The following is a 13,239-nucleotide window of genomic DNA, read 5'->3' as shown; positions in this document are numbered from 1 at the left end:
TTCCATTTCAAACCTCTGCCTATGCTGTTTTTCCTTCATAATTAAAAAGTGCTCATTCAGCTATTCCAGGTAACTGGGGTTTGTATTTGTGCAAAATATGTTTTACAAGACTAAATAGAAATGTTTTCATTTGCTTAAAAAACCGAAAAACCAATTTTATGCTTTCCATTTAAATACTCACCATGCAGCGTTTGTGTAGCACACTGGCAAGGTGTGTGCAACATCCCCCTCTAGTGAATGATTTACTTGTGACTAACAACCTGCTAATGCTGTCGGGGTAGTAGAGTTACTCCTTCAGCACAAGCAGGAGGAAGCTGCACTGTTGTGGTGGGCTTTTGCTGGTAGGTTATTACATTAGCAAGCCAAAGATTGCAGCATTGCAGTGGCTGAAGAATAAAGCTAACTAGTAGAAGATACATGGTTTTTGGTTTTGTTTGGTTTTTTTTTGCCTAGGCTAGGTGGAATTCAGTATGTGATTGTTCCTACAGTAATTTAAATTTGAACGGTTCTAAGTGGCAGTATCAGTTATTTTTTTCTTAGCATCATTGAACTAATACTGTCCTTTTACTAGATATGTAACTTAAGATTTGCAAGAGCTCTGTTCATAACCGTCAAGCATAGTGATGAGAGGAAATAGGGGTTTTCATCACTATTTACTGCATGTATCTTGTCAGGGGAAGGTTTTGAATATGATGTTTTCAAACTGAACCTAATCAGTAAATGGTGACTATGGGAGCACTACGTCCTTGTCTTTTGCTGGCCTATAGGAGAAATGTTTTAACTAGTATAATTAAAACTGAAATGAGCTATTCCCTGCATTCTTAGTGAAAGCTGGGGCTGTGGTGGCTTATGCCATCATCTTTCTCTCTTTCTCTGCTCTCATTCAGCGTTTGAGTGCATGGTGGCTGGGGAAATAGCAAAGTCCCTGAGGGACGTAGCTCTGTTCTTGCTGAAATTACAAGCACAGAGCTGCCTGGGCATGAACATGTAGTGTTTACTCTGCCAGTATGAATACAAATAGTCTTATTATAAGAGATTCTGTACCCAAAGACCACCAAAAAAAATTAGGAGGTTTTTTTAACCCTTGGTAGACTTAGTTGTGCTCAATCTGTAAAGAAATTACATGGCTGTTGTGGTACACACAGTGTTGTTACCTAAGGCACAGGTTCAGGCCCTGCCTCTGTGGCTGTTACACCGAGGGGTTGAGTCACTGCAAAGTGAGATAAACAAGGGGAAAACATGATGTTCCCCCCACATTTTTCAGTCTGGCTGCTGAAGATTGCTTCTTGTGGAGGGATATGACAGGCTCTAACCTGCCTTTTAAGGGCTTCCCAGAAGTGAGGTGAGGGCGCTGGCCACAGAGGTGAAACACCAGCCCAGGGTTTGGCGTGTGGGGGAGCCTTGTGAGCGGTCAGACCGCTCTGGGCCGCCCAGAGAGGTGTGCGGCGCACGGCTGGGAGTGCTCAACCCTCAGCCCGGCCTCTGCGCAGCCGGATGAGTCGCTGTAGGACCGTGTGCTGCTGGAATGAGGTCTGAGGCTGTGGTATTGAATCCTCTTACACACAATAGCTCATTCACAGGTGAGAGCGGGCAATCTGGGGAAGAGGTTCCAGCAGCAGTCTGAAGGACAGGTGACATTCAGGAGGTGACAAGCTGCCGAACAGATTCATTGCTCCATGCTGCACTTTCTTTATCAGGATGAGCTGACTTTAGGCTTTCATGGTTTAATTCTGTTCAGCTGAGGAAACAAATTTCCACAAACGCGTGCTCAAGTTTCTCTTTCCAAAGAAGATGGCTGCAGGGGTGGAGAAGGAAGAGACAGGATGCTAGATAAATTCAGAGCATAAGCCTTTTCTTTGTTAAGGCTGTAAGTGGATCCATTCTGCTTTTTTTTGAGAATCAGTCTGCATAGCATCTGGGCAGACAAATACAGCATCTTATCTGCTGGGAAGCAGAGATCCTTGAGGTAGTCCATCTATGTGGCAGTAGCTGGTAGTATTGCATAGCAAGAGGAGACATGCCACAAGGAGCAGGAGAAAATGTTATGCACTTCTTCCATAGCATAGAATGGTGAACCATTCTCAAAATGTGGCACACTTCCTTGGCTCTCAAAACTTGCCTGAGTTCGTTGAGGAAGAGTTTTGTCCTCAGATAGATGTATTTGACTTAAAATGCCAGAAAGCCCACGTACACTGAAAATTGTGTTACAGGGGAGGTGATCCCTAAAGACATGAGTACAGCAGGGAAGTGGAGGTTCCTGAGCTTTGCAGTGGCTTGCTTGGTAGCTTTAGTCAAAGCTTTCACTGCTTCGGTCTGTTCATATCCTAATAAGATGGGACTGCTTTGGGGTGTTGTGAGGATAATTCAGCCAAATATGTTTTAAGAGTCTTTGAATTTCGACTTGCTAAATAAGTGCTGGATAGTACATTATACAGCGTTCCCCCAGTTTTAGTTAGTGACCCTTGATGGTCAGTGCCAGTGGAGTCTGTGCCCCAGCGATCCAGAGGCATGAGCTGTTTCCAGTTCAGACCCCAAGGAGCTGACAGGTGGGAGTACTTGGTAGGAACGTTCACTGGGAAGAAAGGAAAAGAAAAATTGGGGGGGGGGAGGAAATCACATTTACTTGGAAAGTTTCTGATTTTTCTGAACCCAGAGTCTTTTGAGAGATTGTACATCATGTGTTTTTTACTGAAGAGGAAATTTCTGTTGAAAAGTTCTGACTGTGGTAAATAAAGCTGCTGTTTAGTGCATTTAGGTTCCTATTCCTGTTCTACTTGTTTTAGATCAGAGACTCAGCCACAGCTACTCCCCCATTGCAAGTGAGTGCCTTACCATGGTGGTGTCGGCTGTTCCGAGGCAGGGGTTGTCTTCCCTGTTGGAGCTGTGCTACACAGGATGAACAATTACATTTTCTCTATGTGAAAAGGGGTCACGACACTCTTCCTCTTAAAGCATTGAGCTGAGCTGAGTGCCCTAATTGTTTTAGCTAGCAGGTGAAATTGAGAAACCAGCATAAAATCCAGGAGATTTGTGGTCAGTGTATTCAGATGAATGTCAGCAACCAAAGTTACAATCCCTGCTGAGATATGGGGCAGAGCAGGAGCTCGAAGCTGAGTTTCTCCTCTCCTCTCAGAGTTTGTGTTCTGGGCTAACCTGGCTATGTTTTCAGGAAAATCTGTGAAACAGGAATTCTCAAGAACTTTCACAATACAAGAAATTTTTCTCTGCTTAGCTTGCGACCACTTCACGTAGCCCACCACCTCATTTGGCAGTAATTATCACTTTGCTCCTAGTCTCAACAAAGAAGCCAAGGACTTAATGGACCATGAAAATACAACTTGCTATTTATTCCTAGACAGTGCTCGCTCCTTCTGAGCTGAGGATCCCGTGTCTTGGCCACGCGGGGGAGCTTGCAGTGCTGCTGGCCCTGCCGCCTGCTCTTGTGGCACAGAAGATACCACTAGTGCAGGGCCTTTTTCCAACCTCTTGTCTGCTCAGTGCAGCCAGAGTTACTCCTGAAGAGCATCTGCTGTTGCTTTGGACTGCAGACAGAATCCTGGATGTTGCCTGGAGCTTTCTGCTAGATGGTTTCTGTTCTGGATCCTTCATGTTAAGCTTGTGAACTGTGTCCTGATGTCTAGTTACTCTTTTTTTCATTTGTTTGTTTTGAGGTTTTTTTTGTGTGTGTGTGTCCTCTGTTGTCTGGCTGCTTTGACACCTCTGCTCACATGTGAGCCTGTTCTGATAAGCTCTGTCTGCTACCGTAGGATTTCAGTAAGCCAGCACCCTTGACAAGATTGAATGTGCCACACTAAAAAGTTGAGAACAGTTTGTAAATAATTCTCAGAGCCAGCAGTTGTAGAAGGGAGCTGAGGAAGACAGTATTTTATCAGCAGAATCAAACACCAGTCGATAGCTCCCTTCTAATGCTCCTGAGTAAAGACTGAATAGACTTTGGGACAAATGGGATGTAATTTATAGTACAACTGTGAGCATATCAAGAACTAAGCACCAGAGGTGGATGCTCAGCCTGACTCCAGCCTGACTCGTAAGACAGACATGGACCCTTGAAATGTAGAGTTCATATAGCTGGGAGGAAAAAATCTGCTTGTAGTTGTTTGCAATCTTATGCACGTTACTCTAAAGTGTCTTTAAGAAAAAAAATTTTAAGTTCATACCATAGCCTGGATGCTTATCTAGATTATAACATGAGACTTCTAACATTCCTGGTAATTTAACTTTTTTTGTAAATAAGTGGAAGCCTTTTTATTTTTTTAGTGGCATGATCTTTGGTGTCTTTAGCTAAGATCTTCACTGGACATGTGGGGTAGATGTGTGTGATTGGGACTTTCTATGCTACTACAGGGAGGGATGGGTTTGAGAAGATGCAACACCTCACCCTGTTTGACAGGGTAAGAGGAGCTGACGCCTTTGCCCTGGCACCTCGCCGCTGTCCTGCCGATCATCTAGGCCTCTGATGTTGCTCTGTAGTTATGTGGCTGTGCTAAAATGGGGAAACCTCTGAAAGGGTCAGAAATTGCGTGAACACAGACAAATGAACAGGGCTGGAGTTCAGAAGTGTATAGGAACTCACGCAGTATTTAAAAACGTGTTGGTTGCAGTCGCTCTGCTGAAGACACAACCTTATTGTAGTGACACCCTCTTCAAATGCCCCTTGAAGACGGCTTTGTTCCGAAGATTAGCATATTAGCTGGAATCTCAGTGTGAAAAGGTAATTCCCTCTGCTGGTTCGAGAACTCAATATATTACTTGTCATTCTTGAGCTGGGCATTCTGATGTTTTTCTATAGCACTTTATGTATTTTGACTACGATTTACCATGATCCTCTGGCACTAGGACTGCACCATCCGCTGATAAGACCCAACTAATCTTCAAGGACAAGGAGAAAGTGAGTGTAAGGAGTGCCTGCAGCAACACCCCATGTTACCCGTCATCTCATGCAGTGGCCACATAAAATGTGTCATTTTCCCTATCGGCACTAGATGTCACAGTTTTTCCTTCTCAGTAGCATGAGGATCAGAAATAATCCGTAATCGGAGCTGTTAGTTGGCAGGCACCCTTTCTTGAGAATGTGGGAAGGTTTGGCCAGGTGAAATTCAGGACGGCAGTGGGCAGAGGGCTGCAGAAACTCTGCTTCCGCAGCTCCCTGGATTGCCTGGAGCTGAAAGGTGTAGCTAATGAATTTTATACAAGCAAAGCTTAATAGTTGAACTGCATGTTCTGCTTTGTCACCCCATGTTCCTGCATTTTATGACAGGCACAGGGTATTAAAACATCCGCTGGGCTACTTACGGCGGGTGGTAAGTACTTGAGCAAAAGCAGGGAATGGGCGATGGCAAAGTCACTGAGTTAACATGAAGGTGAAGGAAAACACCCCTGCAGCCTCTCCCCCCTGCCCCAGCCCCACCACTATTTTCCCAGAGATTACTGCAAAAATAGTTGTTTTTCTTTGGGTTTCCCAACCCTTCTTCTTGATGAGTTTTGGGAACAATCCTGACCTGAAGGCTCTTCTGGCAGTAGGAATGGGTTTAAATAACAGGGAAGCTGGACATCTGTTTGTGCCGCACAGCAAGTGGTGTCTTCTCATCTGAAATACTCGTGCTGCAATTTCAGAAGGTGATCCTCCTTTGGCAGGATAATTTTAGCCCCTATCAGTGAGATGCTCGGAGGTCACAATGAGACGTGGGGGTAGGGATCAGGACAGAGCAGGTTTTTGACATGAACTAGAGTGTTATTTTTAGTAGAAGGGGGAATGTCTTGTGCCAAGTGGAATACAGTATAAATTAAAAGAGGGTCCCCCAGCATCACTGAAAGCTGATTTTTTTTTTTTTCTCACTTCAATGCATTGATCATTTAATGTAACTTTAAGAGTAGCAGGTGCGTGCATGGGAGGATGGGACTGGTGTGGGGGGGGTCTTCTGAACTCTGCTGGTGTTGGGATGGATGCACGTCACGCTGCATATGGAGCATCTCCTTAGCTGAGCAGTGGTTGTACAGTTAAGCAGGAGTGCTCTGTAGTACATCAAATTGTTTGAAGGGTTAATATTCATGCAGATCAGTATCTTCAGTGTGCTATTTCTCACAGTATTATATCTCCCATGGCCTGATTTTTGAAAAAAGGTACGTGTATGCTCTAGCAGTACTAGAAGTTCAAGATTTGAAAAGGCTTTCCTTACAGAACCAGAGGTTATGAACCTCTAACATAGACCTTTGAGTTAGAATTGATCATAATTATTTAAAATATGAATTTTGGAAGGGTGTAAGTAAATGCTTATTTTTTAAAATTTTATAGAATCAGATATGACTAATAGTGTTATGAAATTCAACAGACAAATACAGATTTCTAATGTTGTTACCTTTCTTGTGATTCTGACTTTTATCAGATGTTTACATTTAAATGTTTGTGATATTTCTTAACACCTTCCAAAAATTGTTCTTGGCCAGGAAATAACCCCACCCGTCACAGGTGGGGCTTTCAGAAGACGCTCAGAGCAGTGACTGCCCAAGTCATGTCTTAGTCAAAGAGCAACTAGAGCTCCAAATTTCTTCAAGGGTTTTAAAACTCTCAAATACAAACATTACTTGATCAGAGATGTAAGTGGTGGTGCAGAGAGTTTTATTCTGTATTTTGATATATATGTTTGAGTGTATATGGATAATATGGGTACTGTAGACAAGAAAGTTCTTGCCTACCAGAAAGCTCCTCATAAAGGTTTTCTGTTGCTCTCTGTCATATATCTTTATCCATCTGTAACTTCACCAGATGCAAACTGTTTCAGCTGAAGTTTCCAAGCCTTATGCTGTGTCTGGGGAGAAGTTATTTATTGTTTAGTTTGGAAAGCTTCATCAAAAATGCTTTTGTTTTGGGGAAAAAGCTGGCAGTGTTGCTCACAGTTGATTTCATGGGCTTGCAGCAGGAACTTGAATTTGATAAGAGAATTTGGTTTGGGTTCAGCATTATGCCTTTTGCTACCCCCAGGAGACACCATGCAAGCTTCATACCTTGCAACACAGATGTGTGTGCAGTAAAAACTACTTCCACATTGTCTTTAACGGGGTTTTTTTGAGCTTTCCTTTTGGTGCTCTGTGTGTCCATCTGCTTTCCCCGAACATCAGCCAGCCTTTTGCTGGTTTGCTGCCTGACTTGCCATCCGAGTGCCCTTTGGTCTAGTGCAGGGAACCAAGACAGTACGAATTCACGTCTCCTTGGGCCCACGGTACTGCATGATGCCTTTTACTGAGCGAGCCTTTGTCACATCTCATCCTGGAACTGTTTCTTCCCATCTCTCATCCACTTGGCCGCGTGCTGTTCAGAAGAACCGTGCCAACGTGTGCTTGGCTGTGCCGCCCGCCACCGCTGCTCTGATCGCTAAATGACACCTTTTTCAGAGCCAAGAAGAGAATGAAGGAATCCTGGGTTTTGGCACTCCACCCTTGTCAAGGCATTAAGTCTGAATGCCTCTAGCAAACCACGCGCACCATGCCCTTTTTCTGGGAGTTGGTTCATGCTGAAGATAAAAATTTTACAGCTTTCCGTCACAGTATAAGTGCAGAGAGTCTCTCTGGGCATCAGATTTGAATGATGAAATGCCAGAATTGCTATGTCTGCAGCAAGTAGAATTTCTGGGACTGTCTTTGTTCCCTTTCTAACACACACCTTGTCCATGGCCATGCAGCAGAGTGATCCAGCATCCTGGGGTCAGTGGACACTGGTTTACCTCCAGAGTAGACAGAGATTTGAAGGGGAAATAAAGCACACGTTCCTTGATTTAACATCGTCCGAACACGTGTGCACAGCAGGGGAGAAATGGGCTTTCATTAATGTTCAGCTTCAACATTTCCACTGCTCATGTGCTAGACTGCTGCAACTGTTGCATTTCCTTTCTTATTATAACTTTTGTATGTAATAAATACTGACATACAAATGTATTCATGTTTTACATATATTTTTTACAGATAAAACTTACATACGATACAGACGCAACAGATGGGAACAAGACAAAGTTGTTGTCAGGGTTCTCTAAGTTCTGTTGTCCTACTTAGAGATTTCGAGACCCACATTCAGATTTCCAAATTTGGATGTGAATAAATAAAATGAAGCATGGCATAAAGTACCTAGGCTCAGGCATCATCCTGGTTGTGACAGAAGTAAATGAACACAGTTGGCATGGCTCAAGTGTAGACGCTGGCAAATAATAAGCTGTTCGTGTTTACATCAGATTTTGTTTTCCAGGAATTACCAATCCTGCTAGAAAGAGATTTACAAGCTCGCTCTGCCCGAACACCGGCCACCATTTGCGTTGGCTTCCCTTCATCCGAGGCTGTTGTGCTTTCAGGAGGGAGACCGGGATCGGTTTCTTCCCCATTCCCCTCGGTGCCTGTTGTCAACAGCTCCAGCTGCCACTAGCAGTCAATTTGTAACTGCATCAGTGTGTGTATTACTGTTCACATCGATAGCGCAATTAATGTTGAAGTCAATTTTGGTGTTAATTTTAGGCCATGATTAGTGTTGACACTGTGTGTCAAACTAATGGCATTTATGAGCACCATGAAAACGAACGTTAGTTAATACTGTGTTTTTACTATCTGTTAATGGTTACATTAAGCCAGAGATCTAGTGGGAGAAGGTGTGTATAAAATTATATATATAAAACTTGTGTGTAATATATGTGTGTCATGCAATTCTGCATTGCTGGTGCTATTCAGGGAGCAAATGACATCTGAGCACTGAATCCTAATCACAGTTTGGAACATCAGAAATAATGATCACTTCTGATCGGGGGTTGTGAATAATTCATCTGGTTTGATTTTCACGTTCTGTCCAGTGATACTTTTCAAACCAAATGTGTTCCTACAGGAGAATAATGGTTCCACTTCTTATGGAAATACCGTGGCACAAATCATTTTGCCAACATAAAAACAGTTAAATAAGACGGTGCCTGCTTTTATTTTTTCCTGCCTCTCTCCTTCATTCCTGGGTGTGCTGGGAATAGAGCTGTGGCGGGAGCAGCACTTCCAAACTGTGCTGGCTCTTGAAAAGAGCCCGTTTTGAAGCCACTGCCGCTTACCATCACCCATTATTGTTCTGACAGTGCTCTTAGGTGATTAGCTCAGCCTGTCTAATTAACCTGTGAACTCTCCATTTTTTTGGCATGCTGCCGTTAACTTAAAAATCTCATCTTTTTTTTTTTCTGAAATAGAAAGCTATACTCCACTGCCCATAAATTTAAAGAGAATCTACATTGTTCATAGCAAAAAAAATCCTTAGTTGTGCCCTGTGATTTTTATTACTGGATAAATGGCACAAAATACACTCTGTATTGGGGAGGCAAAAAGACACAAGTTAATAAAGTGGTGCACTTCAATTTTTCTTTTCTTAAACTGCATATGGTTGCTTGATATTTATCAGCTATAAACTATTTTCAAGAGTTTGTGTTTGCTGTGCCCTGGCTAGATAGTTTTCCCTATTCTACTAGTGAGCATTAACAAAAAGGATTTTATTTACTTAGAGGATACATAATCTCGGGTTAGGGAACTATTCCAAGATTCCTGTTACAATCTGAATTTTGTAAATAGGAAATTATTTTAATTTGCCTGTTTTCTGTACTGTAAAAACTCATCAAGCTGACAAAAGTGAGGGAAAATCTCTTACATCTTGATAGGCGAGAGAGTCTGTGGAACCAGTCCTGGATACTAACTGAGCTTGGTCACTAGTCCCTAAGCCCTGGAGCAGGTGTTAATTCAGCTGCCTCACATGAGAGCTGAGGGTGCTGGGATTTTACTTTCAGTATGTTGCAGTTATTGTGTAGGTTTCTGGCAGTGTTGTTTCGTGTTTCTATCTTGCAGTTTACTGCGGTGACAAGCATTTAGCGTGTACACAGCCTGAGCATTTGTCCTGTTGCTGGTGTGGCTTCTGTTCATCTGATGGTGCTTGAAGCTTCCTGGTGTGGTCCTGGCTGGTGGGATCAGGGTAGCTCTAAGGAAATGACCACTTAGGCAAAAACCTGTAAATTACTGTTACTTCTGTGCTATTTTGAAACAAGTTTACAGTACAGTTTTAAAGAGAATATTACTGCATCTTCCCTGTGGGTTTCTGTCAATAACTAAAGCTGGTTTCTGAGGTGGTATCAGAAGGAGTTGGTAAGTTCCCACTTAGGGGTTTTAGTTATGGCAGGAAACAAACACCCTGTAAAATCTGGTAAAGAACTGAGCTGCAGTAGGTGATGGGCATCCCTTATTTCTTAGAAGCTAATCTTGGAGCCTTTAACTTTGGGTTTGCAGACTTTTTTAACCTGCTGTTTCTAGTTGCAAGCTTGCCCACAGTTGAGAGTGAGAACAGTGACATAATAGCCAGCCCCTGGCATCTCTTCTCCTGCAACGGTCAGGTCAGAAGGACAAAGCTTACGTTTCTTCTTCTGTTTTCACCTTTGTTCTAAGTCCAAGGAACCCCTCTGGCTGTATAGGTTTGTTTGGGATGAATTAGGCTGCTCTTCCAGACTCTGGACTGCTGGTTTGTGTGACCCCTGGTCTCTTTGCACACACTTTTGGTCTGTGTGCCCGACCAACAGCTGCATCCACTTGTTTTACAGCATTACAACTTTTCCTTTTAATTTTGCAATAATACTGGTATTTTAGCAAAGCATCCCACTGACTTCTAGGGATTTATTCTCCTGTCTTTGCTGCAGTATCTCTCTCTTGCAAACACTGCAGTTGGATGCTAAGATGTAACTGTAAATCTGCAAATATTCAGAGACAAACAAATTAATCCCTTATGACATATCAGTCAAAATAGCAGTGGATGAAACTGCGACCAAGGAGAAGGTGAACTGAAACACCATCACTCTGTTAACTTGCAATCTCAGCTCTCAAAAGGGGAGGTGTAAGGGAAGGATCTGCCAGTAGCTGGTTCTAATATTTTTGGATTGCTGCCTGCTTTACTTCCAATGACCCTTTGATTAATTCCTCTGCCTTTTTATTTTTTTTAATGAGCCTATTATGGCGTATCTTATTGCAGATGCTGATTGGATCTCAACTGTGTGTTGTGCCATTTTGATTTGGATTAAATGGCACATATCTATCTGCGGCTTCTCCCCTCTCCCCCTCCCGCTTTAGTTCATCATGTTCAGAATTCAGAGTCTTCACAATGAGAGTTTCAACCCTCCTGATTGCAGAGGATGTGCAATTGGCTTGAGGAATGTGTACTCGGAGCTTATGATCCTTGGGCAAGCGGAGACTGGGTGATGCATGTGGCTTTCAAGGGACGCTGCTATTTCCATCTGTTAATGGCATTCCAGGATGGCCAGCTCCCCAGTGCAGCGATATGCAGCAGCTGAGGGATGGGAGATGCAGGGTACAGATGTTGCTGATCTCCATAAGATGGGCCAGAAGAGATCATCCGGTGATTTTAAAAAGAAAAATATGCAGCGAAAAGCATTACTTACCCAGGCAGGTTTGGAAAGAAACTGCTGCAGTATTTGGGAAGGAAAAAGGGAAGAGCCCAAGAATAGAAAGGAAGGACAGAAAAAAAAAAAGAAGAGGAGGTAGTTATGAAATAAAAGGATTATTAAAATGAGGGCTAGATGAGAGAGAACCAGGGTGACAAGGTTCTGGGGTGATATCTGGGTGGCCTAAGCAGATGGTCAGGCATCCTGTACAGCAGCACGTCCATCCTCACCCTCTGAGCTCTGGCACACAGAATAAACGCAGCACCCTGTGAAAGGGGCATTTGCAGACTGTGGTTTGGACCTGTGACAAATCCCTGAACGGGGAGAGCAAGGGCCAGTATTGGTGCCTTGGGTGGGAAGAGAGCAATGGAGGATGTGCTCCAGTGAGTGGGGAAAGGATTGAGTCCCGCCAGCTGTCTCTGCGCTGGCTGCACGTTCAGGGCTGCTGCTATCAGAGCTCCCAAAGAAAATACACGAAGTGCAACACACATAAGAGCAATGGCCCCTGCGTGATTCCCCTCTTTCACATCTTGAAGATAAACATTTAGGTTTTGTTGTTCTCTGCTCTCTGATTGCAGATTGGGATGGTGGCCTGGAAGATGACTCTGAAGACCCCCGAGTACCCAGAGGGCCGGGATATCATTGTCATTGGCAATGACATTACATACCGAATCGGTTCTTTTGGGCCTCAAGAGGATGTGCTCTTCCTGAGGGCTTCAGAGCTTGCTCGAACACATGGCATCCCCCGTATCTATGTGGCTGCCAACAGTGGAGCCAGGATTGGTTTGGCTGAGGAGATTCGGCACATGTTCCATGTAGCTTGGGAAGACCCGGATGACCCATACAAGGTAAGGAGGCACTGGAATCAGAGGTGAAATGGCAACAGCTCACACAAGAATCATATTTTTACACTGACTCTTCTAATAGAGGTGAGGGTAAATATTTGCCAGACTGCTAGGTCCAAAGTTCTCCTTGGCGTTGGATCTCTCGGGCAGCAGGACTGGCATCCAGAATGAGTTAGTGCTAAATGTTGAAAACATCCCTAGCTGTCACCAACCTCAGCTGGAGCTCCGATGTTAAGAGAGGATGTTCTTATCGCTATCTGGAATTAAATTCTACTCCCTTGAAACTGCCTTTTTAGAAGGAGTTATTGGGGTTTGGGAGGGAACTACAGGTGGGGATGAGATGAATGAACTGTTTTTCCCTGCAGGGATACAAATACTTGTACCTGACTCCTCAAGACTATAAGAAAGTCAGTGCCCTGAACTCAGTTCACTGTGAACATGTGGAGGACAACGGAGAGTCCAGGTAAGCACAGACAGGTCAGAATGAAAAGCTTTCTATTCATCCTTGGGTATGCAGGGTGATGCATGGCACGTCCTTGTCTTCAGCTAGGACATTCTTCAGGATCTTTACACCCAGGAATGTAGCAGGGCATAGCTGCGTGTGGTCAGAGCATGGAACAAGAGAGTTAAAAGCTGTACCAAGCTGTGCCTTGTTTGAGGCAGTGCCTGGGGGCCCAAGTCATGGTAAACACCAGGTGACCAGAACAATGATTCTTGCCCCAAGACTTGCAGCCTAAATTTGGAAAATTACTTTTCCGCTAGATTCTGTGGAAAGGATAGAAGAATTCCTGAGTGAAGGCTGAGTCATCCATTCATTTTGAAGGGTTGGACTGCAGTAGTTGCACTAAACTGTCTTATAGCCTATGGTTTTCCACACACATGGTGTCTGCATCTTCCCAGCTACACCCCAAAGGCAGCACATCTGAAAA

The 13,239-nt window shown here is 43.8% G+C and overlaps 1 protein-coding gene across 8 annotated transcripts in view; it reads left to right on the top strand.

Moving 5' to 3' along the window:
• The window catches only part of ACACA (acetyl-CoA carboxylase alpha), a 132,714-nt gene that overhangs the window by 71,057 nt on the left and 48,418 nt on the right, over window positions 1-13,239 (top strand). For all 8 annotated transcript variants that reach the window (XM_074890471.1, XM_074890468.1, XM_074890466.1 and 5 more), the window contains 2 exons: window positions 12,044-12,313; window positions 12,676-12,773. In XM_074890471.1, the coding sequence (XP_074746572.1) occupies window positions 12,044-12,313; window positions 12,676-12,773 (368 nt within the window). The remainder of the gene's footprint in view (window positions 1-12,043; window positions 12,314-12,675; window positions 12,774-13,239) is intronic.

This window comes from Strix uralensis, chromosome 20, assembly GCF_047716275.1.
Source record: "Strix uralensis isolate ZFMK-TIS-50842 chromosome 20, bStrUra1, whole genome shotgun sequence".
In the NCBI taxonomy this organism is placed as follows: Eukaryota; Metazoa; Chordata; class Aves; order Strigiformes; family Strigidae; genus Strix; species Strix uralensis.
The sequence above is the reverse complement of the archived record's forward strand: the minus strand, read 5'-3'. Positions and strand labels throughout refer to the sequence as shown.